General features: G+C 41.0%; 1 protein-coding gene across 4 annotated transcripts in view; it reads right to left on the bottom strand.

Annotated features, from left to right (window-relative positions):
* LOC129774659 (zinc finger protein rotund-like) overlaps window positions 1-25,270 on the bottom strand; it is a 245,985-nt gene that overhangs the window by 52,007 nt on the left and 168,708 nt on the right. For 3 of the 4 annotated variants that reach the window (XM_055778479.1, XM_055778480.1, XM_055778477.1), the window contains exons 3-5: window positions 18,568-18,654; window positions 17,727-17,784; window positions 17,359-17,591 (exon numbers count right to left, since the gene is read on the bottom strand). In XM_055778479.1, coding sequence (XP_055634454.1) covers window positions 17,359-17,591; window positions 17,727-17,784; window positions 18,568-18,654 — 378 coding nt within the window. The remainder of the gene's footprint in view (window positions 1-17,358; window positions 17,592-17,726; window positions 17,785-18,567; window positions 18,655-25,270) is intronic. The other variant, XM_055778478.1, reaches the window with a different exon arrangement.

The raw sequence follows: 25,270 nt of genomic DNA, 5'->3' as shown, positions 1-25,270 counted from the left end.
AGTTATATAACATATTATTCAATAGAGGCGGCAGTCCCCGAGAGTGTAATTTGTCCGACAAAACCTCTATTGAAACAGAATCGAAGGCCCCCTTTATGTCCAAGAATACTGAAGCCATTTGTTTTTTTTCGGCGTAAGCCATTTGAATTTCTGAAGAAAGCAACGCAAGACAATCATTCGTCCCCTTGCCCCTGCGGAACCCATATTGTGTATCTGAGAGTAGGCCATTCGTTTCAACCCATCGATCAAGGCGAAACAAGATCATTTTCTCCAACAATTTCCGTATACAAGACAGCATTGCTATTGGGCGGTACGAATTGAAGTCGGACGCGGGTTTTCCGGGTTTTTCAATAGCTATAACTCGTACTTGTCTCCAATCATCTGGAACAATATTATTCTCCAGAAACCGAATGAATAAATTCAACAAGCGATGTTTCGCCACATCAGGGAGGTTTTTTAACAAGTTCAACTTAATTCTATCCGTTCCTGGAGCAGAATTATTACATGAAAGGAGAGCAAGAGAGAATTCTACCATCGAAAACTCAGAATCAAGATCGCACCTATCTTGTGGTATATCTCGAACAATTTTTTGCACAGGAGCGGAATCAGGACAAACCTTCCGTGCAAAATTAAAAATCCATCGATGTGAATATTCTTCGCTTTCATTCGTTGAAGAGCGATTTCTCATGTTTCGAGCCACTTTCCATAATTTTTTCATTGACGTTTCTCGTGACAAACCTCCCACGAAATTTCGCCAATAAGCACGTTTTTTCCCTTTGATTAAGTTTTTAAATTGATCTTCAAGGGCTAAATACGTTTGAAAATTTTCAGGGGTTCCACGTTTCCGAAAAGCTTTAAATGCATTCGATTTTTCTACGTAAAGCTTGGAACATTGGCTATCCCACCATAGATTGGGAGGCCTTCGGTAAATGGTGGAACCTGGGATGGGTTTCGTTTGAGCGCGAACCGCGCTGTCATAGATCAAACGAGAAAGGAAGTTATACTCCTCCAATGGAGGTAAACCATCTCTGGAATTGATGGCTAGAGCAATCGCGTCCGCATATTTTTTCCAGTCAATGTGTCTTGTGAGGTCATATGCCATGTTTATAGATTCAGAAGAATTCGACCCAATGGTGATTGAAATTTTGATTGGCAAGTGATCACTACCGTTGGGGTTCTGGATTACATTCCACTTGCAATCTAACGATAGTGAATTCGAGCAAAGCGAGAGGTCAAGAGCACTTGGGTTAGCAGGAGGTTTAGGTACACGTGTTGTTTCCCCAGTGTTCAAAACGGTCATATTGAAGCTGTTACAAAGGTCATATATCAACAATGAACGATTGTCGTCGTACTGTTCCCCAGGCAGTTCCGTGAGAGTTGAAGTCTCCCAAGATCAATCGTGGCTCAGGAAGGAGTGAGCACATGTCATCAAGTTGTTTGCGGCTAACCGCAGCTCTCGGAGGCCAATACAAGCTGACAATACAGAGGTCTTTGCCTCTGATGTTTGCATGACAAGCAACAGCTTCGATCCCTCCAATAGGTGGAAGGTCAATTCTAAAAAACGAGTGGCACTTATTGATCCCCAAAAGCACCCCTCCGTATCTATCATCACGGTCCAAGCGAATAATATTAAAATCGTGGAAAGTGATATCATCTCGCGAAGAAAGCCAAGTTTCGGACAGAGCAAAAACATCACAATTGAAGTTATGAATTAAAAATTTGAATGTATCCAATTTAGGGATAAGACTACGACAATTCCACTGTAAAACAGTGATATCTCCGACCTCTCTATTTGAATTAGACATCAAGAGAGATAATCATTGCAAGGAGGGGCCATGTTTGCATCAATTGTTGCAAAATTGTCTTTAATACTGGAAGCATTGAGATGACAATGGTTCTGATGGAGTCGGAAACATTAAAACACTTGAAGATTTGATCCAAAAGGTCAGACAACTTTATAAATCCCGATTGGGAAGTTGAACTGGACGGAAAAATAGGGACAGTTGGGGTTTTTGATGTCCCCTCGAGAGCTGGGTCGTTCGAAGATGAAATATTCCCACGGAAGCCAGGAGGAACCTGGTTTTGCTTGTCCGCTGCACTCGATTTTTTAGGCAAGCTAACAGAGGATATAACCGTGGGGACTTGTTCTTGAACTTTGGGAGTGGTCACATTTTTGCGCCGGGGATTCCCTTTGAAAATAAACGGTGTGCCCCCGCTAGCTGTGTCCGCTTCCATTTCATCAACTGGCAACGTGGAAAAGGTATTGTGTGTTGAGATTGGTTGTTCTTGTTGTTGGGTCAGTGGCGAAGCGCCCTTTAAAATTTCCGCAAATGTGCGCTTCGAGCGTTCCTTTAAAGAGCGCTTCTGTTTCTCCCAGCGACTCTTGTAAGTTTCACAAACTGAGAGCTCGTGTGGGGATCCCCCGCAATATGGACATTTATGCTCAGTCGCACTGCAGGATTTCCCCTCATGTTACTCTCCGCAAGTGGCACAGCGCTCCTTGTTGGCACAATAATCCGAAGTGTGACCAACTGACTTGCATTTGTTGCAAGTCATGGGCTTTGGCACGAAGAGTCGCATAGGTAGTCTCAATTTGTCCACCATAACGTAGTCAGGGAGGGCGGCACCAGCAAAGGTGACTCGAAACGAGTCGGACGGCGTAAATTTAGTTTGGTCCCCATCATGGGAAAGTTTCCCGAGTTGGCGATAGTCCAAGATTTTCACTTCCATTGAGGGGAGCTTCTTGAACTTGCCTTTTCCTTCTGCTTTTATTTGTTCGCTCGTCAGACCCGTTTCAGTTATCACCCCCTCAATTTCTACGTTATGGGAGGGTATAAATGTTCGATATTCGAGAGTGAAATGTTGATCAGCAACAATCTCGTTTGCGTGTTTCCGGTCATTCACGACAACTCGCAATTTGTTCGGTCTAACCATGCGAATTTCAGATACAGAAGTGTATCTGGCCAGATCTTTCATGATCTGAATCACGTTAAGGTTTTTTCCTTTCGGTTTTGGCCGGAGGAAAACAACCCACGGGCCAGTTCCAGGTGCATCTTCTGGATAAACTCTGACACGTGGAGCGGAAACAACAGAGGGGGAAGACGAGGACGAGGACGAGGACGAGAACGAGGACGAGGATGAGGATGAGGACGAGGACGAGGATTGGGTTGGATCGGAAGCATCAGAAGGGGGAAGCGAAATCGATGATGGGAGAGGGGGAGTGGAAGTAACAGTGGGTTGAGAAGGGAGGCTTGCAATTTTCTTAGAGGGGGGCTTGGTAGGATGAGCGGATTTGTCCCAGAAGAATTATCTTCCTTATGAGGGACTCGTTTATGTTCTTCCCAGATCTTGTATGAGATTCATTATCGGAGATCTCCATCTCTGGAGATCCTCCACTATACTCCATTTTACAAAGATTTCTGTCTTATTTCTAATTTATTATTGATTTTAACAATAATCTCAAAAAAAAATTGCAAAAAAAAATGATAATAATTGATAATAATATTAAACAATGAACAAATGAATTGAATAATAATATTAATAATAAATATGTGTACCTTAATATAAAAGTTGTTCCAATAATGCGCTCTACTGCCCTAATCAGGGAGAGACAGAGGCTACGCGCTACGGAGACAACACAATAGCGCAAGAATAGCTTACGGAGCCACGTGGTGATGAATCCCGTTTGCGACAGTCACGCGATGTCGATCCCGTTATGCCGAATCAGTTCAACAGCTGCAATCCGGCTCGCTGCAAGAGCGCTGGTTCCTTTGTTCCTTCGTTCCACTTAACGAAAGGTCAGGTCGAAAGCGGACAGCAATGACCTTCACTCGTACACGATTCACTCGTACCAATAGCACAATATTCTAACAATTTTGTCAAAGATTATATTTTAATCGGACATCTGAATTTTGAGTTACGTTTTTTTGAAAAAAAGTTCTATGTTTCTGCATATTTTAAAAAAATCAGTCGTAGTTTAAATTGGTCATATGATAATGAAAATCGTGATTTTAGGTAGTTTCCATCATAAGTACCAAGTTTCAAAAAATCGGAGAGGGTGGGGTCACCAGCCGGCTGGTGAGGGGCGGAATTAGAGATGCCAACCTTTCTGATTTTTCAGAATTTCCCAGTCTTTTTGGCACACTCCCTGATATCCTGACAAAAACTCGATTTTCCCTGATTTTACTGAAATGATCCTGATTTTTTCTGATTTTTGTGGTTTTTACTTCATTAGAAACAGAATTATCCGTAATAAATACAATGGAAATGTTGGAAATGCGAATTATTCTAACAGCTTACACAAAATAAGCTATTCGGTCCACACTTCTATAATGCTTACTCTTTGTTCGATTACCATATATCTATTCCGAAGGGATTCGTGTTTCCGGAGGGAACATTGTCATCATTTATTAAATCTTGAAGCTGGCGTTAAAGAAAAATACGTCATCAGATTAGAATGTCCGAAAGTCGTTTCAAATCGTTATATTTTGAATTGAAATATTTTTGTTTTTAGTTTTTTTTAATGTTGTCCTGACTTTTACTGTGCCATCTGTCTACACATTTCTTGATATTACCATAAAAGCTAGTCATTATAATTGAAAAACATTATCAAATACAGTTTTCTGTTCAATATTTTTCACAATTTTAAAACAAAAATGAGTTCCTCTATTACGTAGAATACATATTCGATGCGGGAAAGTAAAATTTTATTAATAATTCTTAGTTCAAAAGTGTTTGAAGTATCAAATATGATTTTTGCTTCACAATGACAGAACACGAGGCTCAATGCTGCCAACGCGAATTCAATAAATGAACATTCAAGATAGTGCTACGAATTTTTTTCTAACTTCTTAGTCATTTCAAGAGAAAAAATCTTCGACTCTATGAACAGCTTAAAAAACCTTGAACTGTTCCGACGAAAAAGCAAACATGTTCTGAGATGATAAAATTTATATGCTTCGTGAAAGATGACGAACGGCTGTGGAATAAAACTGTGCATACAAAATTGAAATTAAAAACAAAAATGTTGCTTTTATTTTCTCAAAAATGAGCACGAATATTCCGGACAATCCAATATTAATTATCCTGATTTCTTCTGATTTTTATTTTCATTTTTCCTGATTTTAGAAAATTTCAGTTGGCAACCCTGGGAATTGCTCCATATATTTCACAAATTACCGAGTCGTTCCTTCCAAGAGTACGCCTCGTACTTTGTAATTCCGATACAACTTGCAATGAAGTGCTCCTCTAATTTCCTTTGATCGATCACGATAGAAAAACAGCCCATCAATATAGATGGAACATTACAGAGTTTTGGGGATACATTAGACTTAAAATGTATTAGTTATCATACGTACTTTATGCAGTATTTACACAATCACAGGAAGTTGTCTGAAAATCTACGAAAAAAAAAACGATTCGCTGTGCGAAAATGAATTCAATCAAAACAATCTCAAATGAATTCAACCAGTAGAAGGATTCATGGGGACGTTCTGCCCTCAAAATTCATTTTAGCACATGTTTTGATATCCCGATTTATTACATCAAATGAGCCTAAAAATAACAGAAAATGCGCTACTCTCCCATACTGGTATATTATTTGTATGATATATATGCTATAACAATATAAGATCAATATGAATGATCGAAACAAGAGACACATTGCAAATAAGCACGTATTAAAGCTTTTCTCTTACTTTGCCACATACACGGCCCAGACCGAGAGAGATGTAGACTCACGCTTATGCTCTCCTTTTTACTATTAAAACACTTTCCAACTTCACTTTATAATGAGGTGTAATATTATCATGCATTTATACAACAGCACCAGTGGCTGTGTGGATAGCGTGGTCATGTTAAACAGCCTTGCATACTGATCGGGCTTGGTTCGATCCCCGTCGACATTGTTTGGGCACAATCCCAAAAAAAAGGAAAAAATAAAAAAGAAAGAGAATATAGTTTTAAGTATTGGAAACATTGAGAAAATGAGAAAACATTTTTTTCCAATATTACAAAATGGGAAACTGAGATGCACCTTCATGTGTTAATCTACATGGAAGTTAGAGAGTTTCAAGAATCAAAAAATGGAATTAAAAAATCGTTGTCACACTTCGCTCTTCACACTTTTCTGAAGAGAAAAAATTTCAATAAAAGTTTGAATGTTTGAATGTGATATAATCGTGCCGTTATCGTAGTTGGTCAATTTTGTCGCAATCAAGGAGTGTTATTCGGCATCGGAATCAAAACCGGATGTGTGCTATCGTCTCAGAATTCCACCTTATCTCATACAGAATAGTATGAGATTTAATTGAGAAATGTGCGCTTCGCGTTTGATGTGACATCCTTACGCAGTTGTGTTACGTGATTCAGCAAAAAACGAAGAATAGGAAAGGCTTACAGGAAATCAATTTCCCCCCAATGAAGACGTTCAAAGCCCACCGCAGAATAATCAACGCGCTGCATTCGACCTTCCTCTCCGCCCCTCCCTCATCTTCTGAGTGGGTGCGGGGGTGGCATAAATAGAAAACCGATAGTCCGACGGTCACGGAAAGAGAGCGACCAGCAGCGCGTGGTGCATTTGTATGCGAGAGCGGGAGCGGGAAAAGAAGGAGAACCAGATCTCGGCTCCGATGCTGCATGATAGCAAGTCAGCGAAAAAAAAGTCCTCGCCAAGAGAGGGAGAGCACGAAAACGAATGCATGCAAAATAAGAAATAAAAATCACCGGAACGTACATGGCCAGAAAAAATACATAATCAAAACGGAACGCCTATGTGTGCGAACGGGGTAAGCTTGGATAAAAAAGCATGGATTTTTTCCCAGAAAAACGAGGAAAAAGAAACGCGATTTCCTATCTACGCGGAGGCTGTCGGTTCACGACCACACGCACAAATGCAACCATTCATTGATGATCCGGGCGCGGCAGGGTGGTGGTTAGCATAGGCTCACCACATTCGGGCGTCCCCTTGGAAACCGTCCGGTCTGCAGTTTGTACAGCATCGTCAGCGGCATCGAGTTAGTGATTTTTTTTTTGGTTTGTTATCGAGAGATCCCCCTTTGCCTCCACCCACCGTGGTCGGCTGGGAGGATAAATTTGGACATTCGGTGGAAATCGCCGAACAAAGGGTTCAAAGGAGGATTAGTTGTTCTATCATTTCCTGTTTTGCTATTGTATAGTAATTAGATAAACTGGAACTTCGAGCTCAAAACGGTTAAGGTGCGTGAGACTTATGTAATATGTTCCTACTTCTTTATATAAATATTGATAGGAATGTATTAAGTTAGATTTTATTAATCAGATGAATATTAAGCTGCATGATATCACTTTTGAAAATGATGAAATGTCCTAAAAATAAATTAGAAGTTTTCGCACACAACGCTAATAAACTCCTCGAGCGTCACTTCGGTTTCGCACTATCAAAAGGAAAAAAACCCTTTGACCCTTCTTCTTCCGAACAAAAGGAAGCAAAATTCAATTTAAAAATGTTTTAATGATTTTTCTCCCCTCTTGTTTTGTTTCAAACCATTCCCCAATGGGTTTCGCGCAGTCGAAAATAAAATTTTTCCGTTTTTTTCTGTCCAATTTGCGTCCTCGTCCCCTGTCTCACTCTTTTTCATCGAACGGGGGGAAAGGCAAAAGTTGGGAAATTGCAGTGTGGTAAAAATGAGCGAAAAAATCACTCAGTTTTCAACATCGCGCGCTCCAACTACCACTACAACTACCCACCACTCATGGCAACATTTCGCTGGAAAAACTAAATTTACAAGTTTGAATTATTTTTTGTACGAAACCCTGGCCAACTGGACCACGCTCGAGCAGCTGCCCAACAGCCGTGAGTGATGCTTTCAAATGAAGTGGACAGTTTCATCAAGTCACACTTTATCTTCGCCTTGGCGAGAGGCGTTGCATTCATTGGAATAGTCAGGATAAAAATTAACAAAAAACACTAGGGATAAACTCAAACTTTTCACTTTGTGGATCAAGTTTCTATCGATGTCCGATTCGAACGGTATTTGAGATCGGTCACATTTGGACAAATACCCTTGTTCTATGCCAAGGAAAAGGTGTCGTAGACAAAGTTCAAATTCTAATTTGAAGCAAACGCTCAACCCGGCACTCGACACAAAGAAGTGTTTCACTTCCTTTCATTAAGCCTGATTGAGTGTTTGTAATTAGTTGATAATGAGATTTTTTTCTCGCTGCTGCTAGGTGACCATTCAGCGCTATGGGCCGGAATGAATTGGATTCGAATGTAGTTCGGGGTTTGGAGCAAAGTTAAATTGACCCTGCCTGATTAATACGCTGCGGATGAAGGGGTTAGGTTGGAAGGGGCAATTTTTTTCCGCACAAAATGTGGGAATTGATGAAAGTGTCTTCAGCTTGACAGAAGTCTAATGTTGGTAACTAGGTCTAGCAATTGTTTCATGAATTTATTGAGATGTTTCATGACAATTCGTTTATTTGTGCACAAACTACAGTTGTTTAAGTATCACTACCTGAGCATTCGTATAGAAAATGGAAAAAGAGGAATATCGTATTTTTATCAAACATTGTTTTTGGATGTCAAAAACTCCTGAATAATCAATGCGGTGGTTAACGAAATGTTATTCCACTTCTGCTCCATCGAGAACATCAGTTTATCGGTGGTTTAGCGAATTTAAGATTGTCCGTACAAGCACCGCAGATGCACCTCGCTGTGGAACGCCAAAAGAGGTTACGAATCCAGAAATCGTGAAACAAGTACATCGACTCGTTTTGAACGATCGTGAAGTGAAGTAACGTGAGGTAGCTGAGGCCGTAGGCATTTCAAATGAACGAATGGGATACATTTTGCACTACATTTTGGACATGAAAAAGCTATCCGCGTGATGGGTGCCGCGTTTGCCGTCGACCAAAAACAGCGGCGCGTTGATGATTCAATAGTCGGTTTGGCATTGTTGAAGCGTAATCGAGTTGACTTCTCTCGACGTTTTGAGACAATGGATGAAATGTGGATCCATTACTACACTCCTGAGTCCAATAGACAGTCTGTAGCAGTGCCACAAATTATCAAAATTGTTTATTGTTTGGATAAAAATTAATCCGACATAGTCTTAATGAATGAAAACTTAAAACTAAAACATTAAAACACAACATTAAACACATCGGATTTCACAATTCTGTTTTTGAAGCGTAGTGATGGTTCTCCAAAAACAAAAAAACTGCTCTACTGACGAAAACGTACGGATCATTCCCGAGATCGGCTCATGTTGCTCAAACGATGATCGACGTGGAAGCGGTTGCTGCAAATACGAGGATCGTAGAATTTTGCTGGGAGCACGAAAGTTTACCATCTCGAGCAGGTGAGACGCTTCAATTTCACCACAAAGAAGCTTGACAATTAAAGTAGTTTGTTGAATACGCCTTCGTTTCTCAAGTGTATCCAGATTTAGCAAGCGACATCTGGCTACATATGGCGGCAGGTTCCGGGGTTCACGTCAAGGCAGATGCCTGAGCGTTCTTCGAATAAAACATTTTTGAATCCGCTCAATCCTGATGCTCCACATACGCTGGTAATGGATCCCTACTACCGATGCAGTCTCGAGAATCGGCCGAACATGAGAGCAGTACAGCGATTCCAGGCAATAGGGATCAGTAAAGTCCCTACAGATTCTCGATATGAATCCAAGCTGATGATTAGCCTTAGTGATCAATGCAGATCGGTGTGAGCCTATGATCGAGAACAACACCCAAGTCGTTAACCTGACTGACTCTCTCTAAAGTGAAATCGTCGATCGTGTAGTTGAATATAATTGGCTGTTTTTTTTTTCGGTGAAAGCTCATGATCACATACTTGGCGATGCTTATGGTCAGTTTATTCAAGTGGCACCAACTGACGAACTGGTCAAGCAAGCTCTGTAGTCGACGACAATCCTCAAGAGTACTGATAGCCAAATAAATTTTTAAGTCGTCTGCGTAGATCGACACACAGCCGGATGCTAGAATAAGGGACACATTATAGTAGAATATCGCGAACAGCAGTGGCCCTAGATTACTGCCTTGTGGAACTCCCGAACTAACAGCAAACGGAGACGAAGTGTGATATAGGAGCTTAACACGGAGCGTTCTTCCAGAAAGGTATGACCTCATTCAGTTGATGAATCCATCAGAAGCACCAAGACGGGATATCTTTCTCAGCAGCATGCGGTGGTCAATTAGGTCGAAAGTGGCTTTTATGTCGGTGTAAATAGCATCAACCTGAGCACGTTCTTCTAGGCAGTTGACACAGAACGATGAGAACTCGAGAAGATTGGTGCCCTCCGAGCGTCCTGGCATAGAATCATGTTGTACTGATGAGATATAGCTCTTAACTTCGAAGAAGACAACATCGTTTACAATCATCTCAAATTGCTTAGAGGCGGCAGATAAGCTGGTTATCCCGCGATAGTTGCTCACGTGACACTTGTCTCTTTTTTTGAAGACGGGAAACACAAATGAGTACTTCCGCACATCCGGAAAGACTCCTTGATCCAGCGGAGCTGTGTATATGCGGTAGTGTGGTGACGCCAAAGCTGAAGCACAGCGGCAGAAAACTATTGCTGGAGTTCTATCTGGGCCAGGAACTGTTGAACGTTTCAACTTTTTTACGGACTTCTCTACCATCTGTGGAGTAACAACGAATGACCGCAAGTCTATTGAATACTCTGGAACGTTAGCAGCAGCCCTCTCGGCTTCAGATGAGGTGGCTGCATCAGCGACAAAAACTGAAGCAAAAAGTTTAGAAAACAAATCACACGTTTCCGGGACAGACGATGACTCCGAATCACCCAAAAATTTCTTAGATTGGATGCCTATAGTTTTACGCTTGGAATTGACAAAATTCCAGAAACTCCTTGGATTCCTACGTAAGTTTGTCTGCACGAAGGACGTATGATTCATAAAGAGAAGCGTTAAGGCTGCGGTATGCATTGCTCGCAAGTTGAAAGTTATGCTTAGTTTCAACCAAGGCGCTTATATCAATGTATAACAGGTGAAACAACATCATCACTTCAATAAGAAGGGGACTACGGTTTGTGGAGCGGGGGTTGTTTGTTTTGTTATTGCTAGGATACGCCATTTTTGCATTTTCACATGCGAGAGTAGTAGATATGAGAATGAAATTCTACAAAATCATTCTTTCTTTTTCACATAAATTCGCGAAACCCGAACATAGTAGGCATCGTTCGAATAAGCGTCGTAGCAGTTTGTAGAGAGCCGCCGGCAGCGTTCTGATGCTGTTTGTAAACAATACCGACAGCATTTCCAATATGGCTGTTTCACCTCGTATATATAGAGGCGCCTTGGTTTCAACAGGTTGACGTCGCAGTTTGCGTTGACAAGAATTTTTGTTGCGCCGTAAGACGCGAAGAAGTGGAGTGCTCCATGCTGGTGACATAGTTTTTTTTCCGTGGAGTATTCGTTACGAGCCAGCTGGAAACGATTTCGCAAAAACGTGTCGCCATGCCATTAACGTCCTGGCCAAGGGCACTCCAACTGTAGCTACTCAAAAACTCATTGAATGCAGCGAAATCGATTTTAGCGTAATTCAGTGGTAGTTCGCTTTTGCTTAGATCCTTCGCAGTCGACAGAGATCCACCATTAGCCGATAAAGACAGCACTAACGAAGGATGGTACAGATCCACCGTTAGCAGCGGCTAAACGGATTCGGAGATAGTTATGTTGATGTCAGCTGCGCAAAAAACCTGATCAAGTGTACGGCCCCGAGAATTGCGAATGAAGTTATGCTGCTGAAGACCGAGAAAGGAGACTCCATCCACTATAACAGCACTCGCCGTAGAGGTCAAAGAGGGGTTCAGATTAACAACTAAGTCGGCATGCTATCCCCACGCAATATGGGGCTGATTGAAATCACCACATACTAAAACTGTGTCATCAGAGGACGCTCGGTCACACAGCTCTCGCACGGAAGCCAGATGAGAATCATAAACCCCCATGTCGCGGCTTCGGTCGGGTGGAATGTATACTACGCAGCTCCAAACAGCTGCAGGGAGTTGATGCAATCGTCAAGTCCGGTTTCAGTCAACATAATAACGTCGTAATTGCAATCGCTTACTGCCACATAGAGATCGTCAATTTTCGTCCTCAGGCCGCGTACGTTCTGGTAGTACAACCAAATGGCATTGGTAATTGTGCTACCGTCACGCTAGAATACAAAGGCAGGTCAGGTCTCGAATGGGGCTCAATTGAATTATACTCGCCTAGACCCCTTGGCACGTTGAAAGACCCCTTCCCCAGACTCAACAGCAGGACCGGGGCGCCTGTACTGACGCTGAATGCAGGGCTCGACTGAGTTGGACGGGTTAGGGGCTTCCATGATGCCGTTGTTCGTGCGTCCCAGTAGTAAAAGCTTATTACTCGTTTGATGCGTGTATTGCGGTGCTCGTGCAGCTATGACACCAGAAACATCGACGACCTCATTGCGCACATCAAGAAGAGCGCTGACTGCAATTGGTGTGGCTGGTTCAAGGGTACTTGGAGGTATAACATTTTCGGCAGTGCGTTCCGGCGAAGATGATTCAACATTTGTAGGAGTCTGCAATCCATCAAACTGATCGGTCCATGTAGACGTACAATTGCTGGAGGTTTGGACGGAGTGAGGCAGGTACGAGCGATCACAAAAAACATACTTGCCTGCATCCACTCTCGACCGCAGGACCAGGACGACTAAGGTGAGCGTAGGCTGTAATTGAACGACTGTGTCGAGGGGATTTAGGGCTTCCATCTTGCTGCAGGTAGTGCGTCCTAGTGATGATAAACCAAAGGTGGTGTTGTTTTCGAAGGGCGGTGAAGGAGGCTTGATGGTCAGTGAACTGAAGCTTCCTTTCAAAATTCATTCACGAATGGAAAAAATAGCTTTTTCCGAGTGTCGGATGAAATATCTTCCGTTGAAATCCCATACCATATCTGCCATAATAAGTATAACACAAGAGTCGAGACGGTTGAACTTTGTCTGCTATATTGAACGAAAACAGCATCACCGAATTTCAAAAAGCCTGCATTCAGGCACTTTCATTACTGTAAATAATTTCAGATAATTATCACGAACGTGAAGTTGATCTTCATCGCTTGCAGTAAATTTTTGTTGAAAACGAGTTTGATTTCCATATTTAGAAAAACACAAAGAACCAGGAATCCGGAAAAGGCAACATTAGTTTTCGTCGGGCGTTGACCGTCGTGCGGTGTTGAGTGGTTGAGCGACGTTTAGCGTAGAACGGCGTTGAGCGTTCCGTTTCCGTTTCGGTCTTCCAGGGCCGTTTTCAATGAACCGGAAGCCACCATCTTCTTTCCTAAAATGGCATCGGAATACGATATTCGACTTCTGCTTATGAAGCTCTTTCATCCAATGCCAATATCGTGGGGGTTTTGTATCATTGCTGATCATTTAGAGCCAGTCAGGGTTGCCAACTATTTTCAAAAATCAGGGTGAATGAAAATAAAAATCAGGAGAAATCAGGATGCTCATATCGGTTCGAACCGATTTTTGGAAACATAAACAAATGATTTTTAAAGATAGACATACATTTATTCAAATTTAAGTGCACAGTTTTGTTCCACGATCTTTCGCCATCTTTCACAAACCTTAAAAAAATAAGCCTCCCAGAATATGTTTGCTTTCTCGACGAAAATTGTTTTATATATATAAAATCAAGATATTTTCTATTCTGTCTATAGTGTCCAAGTTCGTTTGTTCGAGAGAATTTCGCAGGGACCTTAACCTGTGATAATCTGAAAGTGCAATACCCGATTAGTTTAGCTGGTAGGATTGCACATTCCAAAACATACATCCAAAATAAATTGTCGTGTTGTCATAGAGACATGAAGTTTGGCGTTGCTCTGATGGAACACGACGAATATCGCATTGACCAATTTTGGAAGTTTCTTTAGTTTGTTGCGAGCAATAGTTGTGGGAATTTATCGATTGTTTTATTAGTAGAAGCTCATAATGGAATTTCGAGAGTAATGAATAGGTTCAGTTTCGAGATCAATTTCGAAAACTTATTCTAATGATGATGTGTTTTTATGTGGAAATATCAGAAAATTTATCGACACAGTTGTATAGTAAGAATGAGAACTACGAGTCCATTCAAAAAAACAACAAGTAATTATTTTCATTCAAATTATAACGATTTGAAATTGCCTTTGGGTTTGCTAATTTAATAGAGTATCTTTTTTACGCCAACTTCAACTTTAAGCAATGTCGACAGGATATCTTCGATAAAGCGAATCGCTTCGGAACATATAGATAATAAACAAAAAAAGATTAAAAATTATACAAGTGCGTACTGGAGACCCTTTTTATGTAGGCTATTATGACAATTCTCATTTCCAACCAGGAAAACTTCGTATTACGGATCATTTCCATTCTGATAAAGTAAAAAGTACAAAATCAGGGAAAATCAGGATCATTTCAGAAAAATCAGGAAAAATTGAATGTTTGTCAGGATATCAGGGAACGTGTCAAAAAGTCTGGAAAATCCTGAAAAATCAGGAAGGTATCAGCTCGTCTGTTATTGTCACCTATTGCCCATATAATTGGAAGTGTATGCCATTTCCGGCCAATCGGGAGTGGATTCAACAAAACATAGCAAGAGTTATACTATACATCCCATTGCCGAAGACGTCAAAAATAAGAATTTTGTGTGATGAATGACCACCCTTTACTATTACTCGATTTCACTCTCAATTTGTAGACGTTGAATGTTATGCTTTAATTTTCACTAACACAGAATTATCTTCAATTTCGACGTTACGGATATCATGACCAAGATAAAGTTGCAAATGAAAAATGAACTTCATGGCAAGCTGATGTTAATGTTCATTCCACTGGTGTACGTTGGTAGCAAGGAAAGTGAAGTGGAAGGTAAAACGTAATGTCAGAATTGTCGTTCGGACGTATCCCGTAAGTTTGAACTTATTTACATAGATGGTATCCAAACAACACTAAACATTGACTACAGTTTCGCCGGCACGGTTGATTGCCGTTATGAACCAGCACAAAAAACAAAGCTGCAAATTATGCGCCAGTGGTGGTACCACGATCAAAGCATTCCCTGAATCACATTAGCCGAGCCAGTAAGCGGAAGCATATGCCTAAAGGTTACTAGGTTACTATTTTCAACGACAACTGTTTATTTATTATACTGCTTCAAACGTAAGTAATAACATAAACGTAAGTAATAACATAAACAAATCCAAACTTTTCGTCTTGCCATTCCTCATACGTCTTTTCTAAATAGTGTAAATTACGAGCCACCTGTTAACTCCACCATCTTGTTTGGTAGTGTTGTTCTCATATTTATCGACTCTCGCTTGAGCAGTGGATTATCAATACAAAGCAAAATGAGCTGAAATTCGCCGTATTTGAATGTCGTTAACGTGAATATTTTCGGCACTGGTCTGCAGGGTGACACTGAGGCCTATTTCGAAGACTCAGACGTTTCGTACTACAGAAAAGGAATCGAAATATTGGAAACTCGCTATACCGAGTGTATTACCCTCGAAGGAAACAGCTAACAATAATAAACACAGCTTTGCCCAGAAACGATTGTGTTGATTTAAAATTCCGGGACTTTTCAGCACATACAGGGTGGGCCATTTAAAGTGGAAGCATCTGGCAACCCCATAACTTTTGACAGAGATGTCAGATTAACAAATGTCATACCGCGTTGGAAGCGTCATTTCAGTACAATTTTAACCATGGAACAATACACACCTAAACAACGCGCTGAAATTGTTCAGCTGTACATTCAAAATAACTTCTCAATTGTGGCTTTTGGCAAAAAATCATAATGTCTGAAGAGGCGCATTTCAACTTGAATGGAGGAGTAAATAAACAAAATTGTCGGTTTTATGCTACTGAAAACCCTCAATTCATCGAAACGCAACCTCTTCACGACCAAAAAGTTACTGTGTGGTGTGGCATTTATGCCGATAAAGTCATCGGCCCGTACTTCTTTGAAAACGAAAATGGAGCAACGGTAACCGTGAATGGGGAGCGTTATCGGACAATGATAACCGATTTTTTATTGCCATTTGTTCGTGAAAATGAATTGGACAATTATTGGTTCCAACAGGACGGCGCTACATGCCATACAGCGGCTGCCACGACTAAATTATTGCGAGAAATGTTCCCCGGAAGATTAATATCGAAAAACGGCGATTATGACTGGCCACCGAGATCACCTGATTTGACACCTCCTACCTTTTTTTTATGGGGATATTTAAAATCCAAGGTATACACTGGTAAACCAAGGACCCTAGCTGCGCTGAAAGACAATATCCGACAAGAAATTGCTGCCATATCGGCCGAAACATTGGGCAAAGTGATGGAAAATGCCGAAAAAAGGGCACATTTTGCGGTCAAGGCCAGAGGCGGTCATTTACGAGATATCATAATCAAAAAGTAGTTAGAACAAATCTCCTTGGACCAAAATAAATGAATTTCAAAAAAAAAAAATTAAAATTCCACTTCTTTACTTTGCTATTGCAAAAACAAATCCTTTCACTTTAAATGGCCCACCCTGTATATAGGTTTATTTTCCACTTTTTTAACAGTTTATGCTACAGTATGATCAAGTTCGGGAAGGTTAACACAATTACTATGGAACTCGTTCTCGCGAATAATCCGCACGGATCATCCGTTAGTGGATAATTGAAGTTTTACTGTATATATGTGAGAACACATAAATACTGTCTAGTCTTAAATGCTGATGTTAAATTGACCTGTGAAAAAAACATTATCTGCCTCATCGAAGATACGTTGAAAATTTCATTTAAATTTGGTGGATACGTATTAAGACTTCAGGTATGTTGAGGAAACATACAAGTGTTACAGCTGCATACCGGTAATATACACTTATGTATAGATAGCGCGGAACAGCACTTGATCACTGATAGTTGAAATCTAATATTTTCTGTAACCTTATTTTCGATCAGTTCTATTCTATCAAAAACTAAGGGTGACGTTTGAAACATTGTGCGAGCACCTTCCCGCCCTGGAATATCTTTCAATTAAAACACCCACGTTGTCTGTGCGACCAGCGTTAACAATTATTCATTAACAATTCAGGCAAACCTTCCCCGAAGAGGACAACCAGGTACAGTGAGGGTCCATTAATTAGCGCAAAACACTCCGCTCCGTTGCCCATTAATTATGCATCCGGCTAGCCCAATCGCGTTTTAGCGCAATTTCCGACCTGTTCTCCGGCGGAGAGCCTTATAATTTTATAATCACCCTCCCGTAGCATCGGATCGTCTTAGGCACAACGCCTCAAGAGCATTTGCTCGGGGAGAGAAAAAAAGAAAATCGAAATGTCTTACCTGGGGACACATTTTGCACTGGTACTTCCGGCCTGTCCCGTTGGGCAGAGCGGCTCCTATTTTGGTTGCATTGATGGGCTGCGGGACGACGAGGAGGGCGGCAGAATTCGGATGCATATGAGGCCCACCGGGGGAACCGTTGCTGGAGGCTCCACGGGCTCCGTAGATTTGACTCATCTGAGCCGATTGCATTCCGTGGTGATCCAGCAGCCGGCCGTCGTCAATCATGTGACCTTCGTCGAAGGCGCGGGGTGAAAGAAAGAGGTGAAACAAATTGAAATATTAAATTTTGAAATTTCAATTACTGTGTCGAAAGCGACGAAAGTACAAATAAATATTTCGCCCACAAGCGCTCGCATGTCACTTACCTTTCTGCAGGGAGCTGTGATGATGATGGTGGTGATGATCGACCGCATTCATTTTCGCCTGTTTGGGAAGAGACAGAGGGTTGGTAAACAATCATATTAATTGCTTCGCTTTTTTCTGGCGTTGTTTTGGCCAAATTTCTCAGAGGCTAACGCGAAAGCTCTCCAAATTTGTTTATTGATGAATGTGTAAATTGGAAAGGAGAAAAAACAGACAAATACGAACCTACGATATTATTGAAACGATCCAATTTTTGGGACAAATTAAATCCATGAACATTGCAACTCATTTCCGAATCCCAGAAATCATGAACAGAAAATCTCGTGAACAGAAGAAAAAAAATCTTGAAAAGGATGCCAATAAAAATCATATTCGTACTGAACTGGCCGACACATCAGCAGCGGAACTTCATACAATAACCCGCATACTGAAAAAAAAAGAAAGGACACAAAAGGCGAAACCACGATTGCAAAAGAAGAACACAATTAGTGAAAATACACAGTCAAGCAGAACACACACAACATCAATTGGATTGCAATATAGGATCGATATGGGAACTAAAAGGGTTGATCTGAGGTGGGCTCTATGCCATGCTTCTGACAACAAGTGATTTCAGCAGCACCCTAGCGCACGAAATGGCTGAATCAATGCTGATTGTTATTAGGAATTCGCAGGAAACGGATAGAACAGGAAACGGCTTTTCTTTTCTGCTAGGCAGTAGCGCAACAAAAAAGTGTGTGCGAAGGATTGAAATAAAAAAAAAGAACCGTCGGAAATAAGATCGTAAGAACAGAAACCCTTCTAAATGCATACAGGAATGTGGTGGGTTGGAGATCGAAATACCTCGTATCCTTGTTTCATAGACATGTGGTTCCTCGGTGCAGGCCAGCCGCTGTATGAGTCCATGTCTTTGGTGTGCTGCCCACATTGCTGATGCGGGTATACACGCAACGCAAATCCACGCACAAATCCCAATCGAAACACAACAAGAAAGCATCATTTGGTTGAAGATTCGTTTCGTTTTGTTTGAAGTTCCCATCCGGAGCAGAGATGCAAATTCGAGACAACATCACAAGCGGGCACACGGATCAAAGTATCCATATAGATTGAGGCAGGAAATGAAAAAAAAGAATGGTAACAGTGAGGATTCAAATTAGTTGCGTTTGTGGAATTAGTGTTCCAAAATGTGAATTTTGAAAGACGTTGTATCGAATGTAGTGTTTTGTGAAGTTGCATCTGTCTTGCAAAGTTTGCAATGTTTAATAATAACAATGTTAATTTTACGATAATCAGCGAAAATTGTTCGAAATCTACGGATTGATAATATGTGGCAACTCGGAGCATATGAACAGGAACTTTAGGAGCTCAAAGGATTGGATTGAGGATTTTGATTTCATCTGCATTCATAGTGCGTACACACAAACTAACGTTGGCAGAATAAATATCATCTATGGAAGGAAAAAAATGCTTTTTCGTGTGCTAAAGAGTGAAATGCACAGATAAAAGCATCTTTTTATGAGTGTTGCAATGTTTGATGTATGGAGCAGAGCAGACCTGTCGTTCTCTCAGACCGAATGTCAGCTTGGAATTGCATAAAAAAAAGAAAGTCCAAACGATGCCAATTAGGGATTGAACCAAGGTCGGCTGGGAAGTAAGACTGTTTTACACGACCACACTTTCCACATAACCACTGGCACTGTTGCACAAATGCGTGAGTATATTAGCCCACACTATAAAATGAAGTTGAATCTTAAATGTATACATGGAAAGTGTTTTATAACAGTAAATAGGAGAGCATAAACGTAAACCTGTAACCTTTTCGCGACGGGGGCCGTGTATGTCTCAAAGTATGCGGAAAAAATTAATGCGTGTTTTTTGCAATATGTCCTCTTGTTTCTCTTTCTCATATTGCTCTTGAATTGCTATGGCGTATATACTTGCTTCAGTGAATGCTTCACCAGGAATGCAGTGTTACCATCGACGGAGCGAAAAGAAATTATAAGGAGCTATTCGATTTTTTAGCGTGAGCGTTTAAACTGATAGAACCTGTAGATGGATGAAGCACAATTTTACTTGCTGGAAAAAGGGGAACTGAAACTCTTCTTAAATGAAAACCGCCAGAAATTGGTGGGTGAGTTCTTGAGACATACGACATCCAATTGCATCGAGCTTGATATATCCACCGGAAAAGCACGTCAAATTCAAGAAGCAGCTTCTCAATCGTCACAGAAAAGCACAGGAGGCGATGTACGAATGTCTGGATAGTTTCAATATCGTTTGAACAATTTGTCGATAATGACAGTTCAAGATGGATCATCGAAGGCGATCGTTTTTGGCTAAGTTATTAATCTCCCGTACTCTGAAATCCGATCGAATCAAAACTACTCGAATGGATCTCAACTTTGTATCCCTGAAATTTGATCGAGTCGAATGTTTTTACTGAAATTAAAACGAACTGAAAAGTACAAAAAAATTAGATGCGGGTAAGGTTTGACAGGTTTGTAATATTTCAAGCGAGCGAATTTATCGCTCGTGAGAGGAATAATTTTATTTGACCATGGTCTGAGCTCATCACGAATGTCCGTTAAATGTGATATTGTGATATTGTGCTTCTCAGCAGTGTAAACAGAAAGACCCCAAAACACTCAAAATACTTAATATCGAAGCCGCTATAACTACACCCAAAGTTAATTTTTAGCACATGTTATGACATCTCAATTTATTACATTAAATGAGCTGAAAATAACATAAAATGTTCTACTCCCAGAATACATGCATAGCATTTGTATAATATATATGCTAAAGCCAATGTGAACGAGCGAAACAGGAGACAAATTTAAATGAAAGCATATGAAAGCTTTTCGTATAGTTTGCCAAATACACGGACCAGACAGAGAAAGATATATTCTCGTTCATGTTCTTCTTTGTCCTCTTAGAAAACACTATCCAACTTCATTTTATGATGAGGTGTAATATTATGACGCTCCTATATAACAGCGCTGGCAGCTATAGGGATAGCGTGATCGAGTGAAATAGCTTTGCATTCCAGCCAGCCTTGGTTCGACCCCCATTGACGTCGTATGGATTTTTTTTTTGGCACAATCCCATATGAAATGTGAAAAGAAAACAGAAAGAGATGTCTGCTCACATACATACAAGCCTTTTTTTAAGCTTGTAAAACAACTCATTATTTGCGCATTTCTGCCAAAAATGAAATGTTTTCTGCCAATGCTAGTTTGGGTGTACGTCCACACGCGGAATCATGTATGATTTTCAGTTTATTTCCTTTTTCCACCTTTGATCAGTATTCATTGCCATTGGGTGGTTTAAATATCATAGAATAACATGTAGATGATGTTCTTATTAACAGAAATCAGAAATTCAAAATGTAACTATACAGGGTTTTCCATTTCGGGCTTCCGAAAGTATACAGCCCTGCGCTGACAACCGTTTGACATAGCTGTCAACCAAAGCGTCATATCGTTAGTTGAATGTCTGCCATTTTACAATATGGATCGTTTTAGCATCGTACAACGTGTTAATTTTGTTAAATTATACTATAAAAATGATGAAAAACTGGCAAATGTTTTTCGAGCATTACGGACGGATTTTGGTCGTCATGGACGGCCTACAGAGTACACAATCGCTAATCCAGTGCGTAAATTCGAACAAACTGGATCCGTAACGGATATTGTGAAACCTGTGCATCATCGTAATGTGCGTTCGGCCGAAAATGTTGCTGCTGTTGCTGCCAGTGTGGAGGATGACCCGAATGTTTCGATTCCACGGCGTGCTCAGCAATTGGGCTTGTCAAACACATCACTGTGGCGAATTTTGCATTTGGACTTGCACCTACATCCATATAAAGTCCAACTGGTACAAAAATTAGAGCGTGGTGACCATGTAATGCGTCGGGCATACGTCGATTGGGTGAACGAACAACAGCAGCAAAATGCTGAATTTTCGCATCAAATTTTCTTCAGTGATGAGGCACATTTCGAGCTCGGTGGCTATGTTAACACCCAAAATTTCCGTATATGGGGCTCAGAAAATTCACACGTGATTGTTGAGAGGCCATTGCATCCGCCAAAAGTCACTGTTTGGTCATTATGGTCTGGTGGAGTCATCGGGCCGTATTTCTTTGAAAATGAGGACGGCGAAACGGTAACTGTGAATGGTGAGCGCTATAGCCGCATGTTAACCGATTTTTTTTGCCACAAATTGTAGATATGGATACGGATGACATGTGATTTCAGCAGGACGGCGCCACGTGCCACACAACACGACCGAACATGGCCATATTGCGAACGAAATTTGAGGGGTTATGTGGGGTTATGCGAAAGACCGTGTCTATGCCAACTCTCCGCAAACTCTGGAACATTTGAAAGACAACATTCGTGAAGTTATGACCGAGATACCGCCCCATATGTGCCGAAAAGTCATCGAAAATTACCTGTTCCGGATCAAGGTGTGCGAGGAAGCCCTAGGTGGACATTTGAATGATGTTGTATTTTACACATAATGGCATAAACCAAACTTTAATTTGAAATAAAAGTTTCATCGAAATACGAATTCTAAGTGTGTTTTATTTCAATTTACTTTAAATTTGGAAAAAAAACTTTGAAGTTGGAAAACCCTGTACAAATGAACCACCTGACCACGTTACCCCCACTGTCCGTATTATCCACATTTCACCTACCAGAGAGTATTATGCAACGTTATTGGACAAACTGAACGACGAAATAAAGAAAAAATGGCCCCACATGGCGAAGAAAAAAGTTCTGTACGCACCGTCACATACGTCCATAAAAGGGATGGCCAAGTTGGACCAATTACGATTCCAATTGGTTGATCACCCACCATATTCTCCAGAATTGGCCCCCAGCGACTACTATATGTTCCCAAACCTCAAACGACGGCTCCAGAGAAAGAGATTCGCATCGAACGCCCATGTACCTCCTATAAACTGTTGGTTCCTTATCGTTCCATTTGCAACGACTTCTACTTCATCGGAGTTGATTAACCGGCTCAAATCACTTGGATCACATAGCCAGATAATGGCAAGAAAGTACTCTCCTATCCAACGACACCAGAAATCATGAATCATCCTTTCGGTTAACTTCGAATGACGCGAACCATTCCCTGTAGCAAACATGACCATTTCTTCGGTTCACACCATAAAGGGTGTGTCACATCAAATTGCATCACGGAAAAAACGCTGTAGAAATTTAATTTTTAGGAATTATATCTTCAGCTTTCGCTTATAATCATATAAGAGTGTATAGATCATGTTGGCCATGCTTCACTGTCAATTTTTCGTAAATTTGGAAAAATGTCGTCGAACGAAAAAGAGTGTCGTGAATTAATCCTGTGCACTCATTTCGAGAATCCGGAGTTGTCACATCGGGACATCGGTAAGATGCTGGGAATCGTCCAATCCACGATCAGCAGAGTACTAAAACGATACTTCGAGAACGTAACCATCGACCGGAAGGTGAAGAACGGCAAAAATGGATGCTCCGTCAGTGAACAAGATCTCAAGCGCGTAGTTAAGCAGTTTAGACGTGATCCGAGAAGTTCGGTCCGGGATGTCGCCAATAAGCTGAATTTGTCAAGTTCATTCGTCCAGCGGACCAAGCAGCGGAAGGGCCTGCGTACATACAAGGTTCAGAAGGCTCCTAACCGCGACGAAAGGCAAAACATGGTGGGGAAGACGCGAGCCCGGAAGCTGTACACCGAAATGCTGACGAAGCCGCAATGCCTGGTAATGGACGACGAAACCTACGTCAAAGCGGACTTTCGTCAGCTGCCGGGCCAGTTGTTCTTCTCCGCAGAGGACAAATTCAGCGTTCCGGAGGAGATTCGCAAGCAGAAACTATCCAAGTTTGCCAAAAAGTACATGGTGTGGCAAGCGATCTGCTCTTGCGGAAAGCGGAGCGCCCCCTTCGTGATGACCGGCACGGTAAACTGGCAGGTTTACCTTAAGGAGTGCCTACAGAAGCGCTTACTACCACTATTGAAGCAGCACGAGGGCCCGACCATCTTCTGGCCGGATCTCGCTTCGTGCCACTATTCAAAGGACGTGTTGGAGTGGTACGAAGCCAACGGGGTCACCTTCGTTGTTGTTTAATAGTTGTTTAATAGTTTTTATTTTACTATCTAAAATTTTCAAAAGGATCGGTCTACTGGGCGAATTTCTACAGCGTTTTTTCCGTGATGCAATTTGATGTGACACACCCTTTACATTCCCACAGTCCGCTAGGATGCCGTTATAGCTGTAAGCAGGGTTGCCAAAAAATATTTTTCAAAAAACTGGTAGAATTCTCTTTAAAAAACTGGACGAAAGCTGGATCCTGTAAAATCATTTTATTTAAGAAATTCTATTCTAATTTATTTAATATATTTTTTCTTTTTTTTTTTTCGCTATCATTTTCGCACTCACTAAGAATGTAAAACAAAAGAAACTTCGCCCGCGAATGGCGGATAACTATTATAGTATGTCCAAGCATGAACTTGAAACTATTGAGAACCAGAGCAGAGTGTCCAAAGCCCCTAAGGAAGACGGTTGTAATACCTGTTATCCATCGCTCTTACGTAAAGTAAGATAACTCTCTACCGTCACAATTGAATTTCAATACAGATTACGCGCGATCGATAGCAGAACATATCGCCGTAAATAGTGGTTTTAGATAAGTTCTCTCGGTTACCTTCTCAGGTTTCCAAAAGAGAACTCTCCTCCTTCGAGTTTGAAGACGAATATATTCCGTTATTCGCCATCCGATTGGTTTTATACTTCTTCCGGTTATCTTTTAAGGTTTTTCAAAGATAACTCTCCGCTGTCGCGAATAGAGTTCTATAAAGTGTATACACTATGAATAACATAAGATTTCGCCGGGACGATTGATTTTAAAGGAGTTCTCTCGATCACCTTCTTAGGTTAGTTTTCCACCGTCCCAAATAGGATTTTGATTGAAAAAGACTCGATGAGTAATAGGATATGTAGCCGATTCAATTAATTTTACAGGTCTCCCTTTTCAGATTACCTAAAAATAATCTTTGCCGCATGTTGTGACACATGAGATTTTCAAATGCTCATTTCGTCGAATGGTCGATTGATGCAAACGGAAACAAGAATACTTGTATTTTATATTCATATCAATTGAAGTCAATGGAGCACATTGACCAAATGATCTTCTGAATGATTTGAACTATAACACCTGATGTTCATATAAACTCAAAGCCAGCATAGCACGCGGTCTATATGAACCATTTTGGGTAAGATTTCTCGTTTTGAATATTGTACAAGTCGTGGTTGAAATGGTAGATCAATTGGTTTGAGCCTCAGAATGTTCTGGAGAACCTTTATATAAACTCAAAGACAGTGTTGCATGTTGCTGCTTGGGTAGGCGCCACACTGTATATAATTCCTTAGAGTAAGCATAAGAAAAATAACACTGCGAGTGTGTAAGAAAGATCGATCCAAGGTACATACACCTTGAATCGATCGAACGATAAATATCAAAAACAAAATTGGTCAAGGAATAGG

Source organism: Toxorhynchites rutilus, chromosome 3 (genome assembly GCF_029784135.1).
Source record: "Toxorhynchites rutilus septentrionalis strain SRP chromosome 3, ASM2978413v1, whole genome shotgun sequence".
In the NCBI taxonomy this organism is placed as follows: domain Eukaryota; kingdom Metazoa; phylum Arthropoda; class Insecta; order Diptera; family Culicidae; genus Toxorhynchites; species Toxorhynchites rutilus.
The sequence above is the reverse complement of the archived record's forward strand: the minus strand, read 5'-3'. Positions and strand labels throughout refer to the sequence as shown.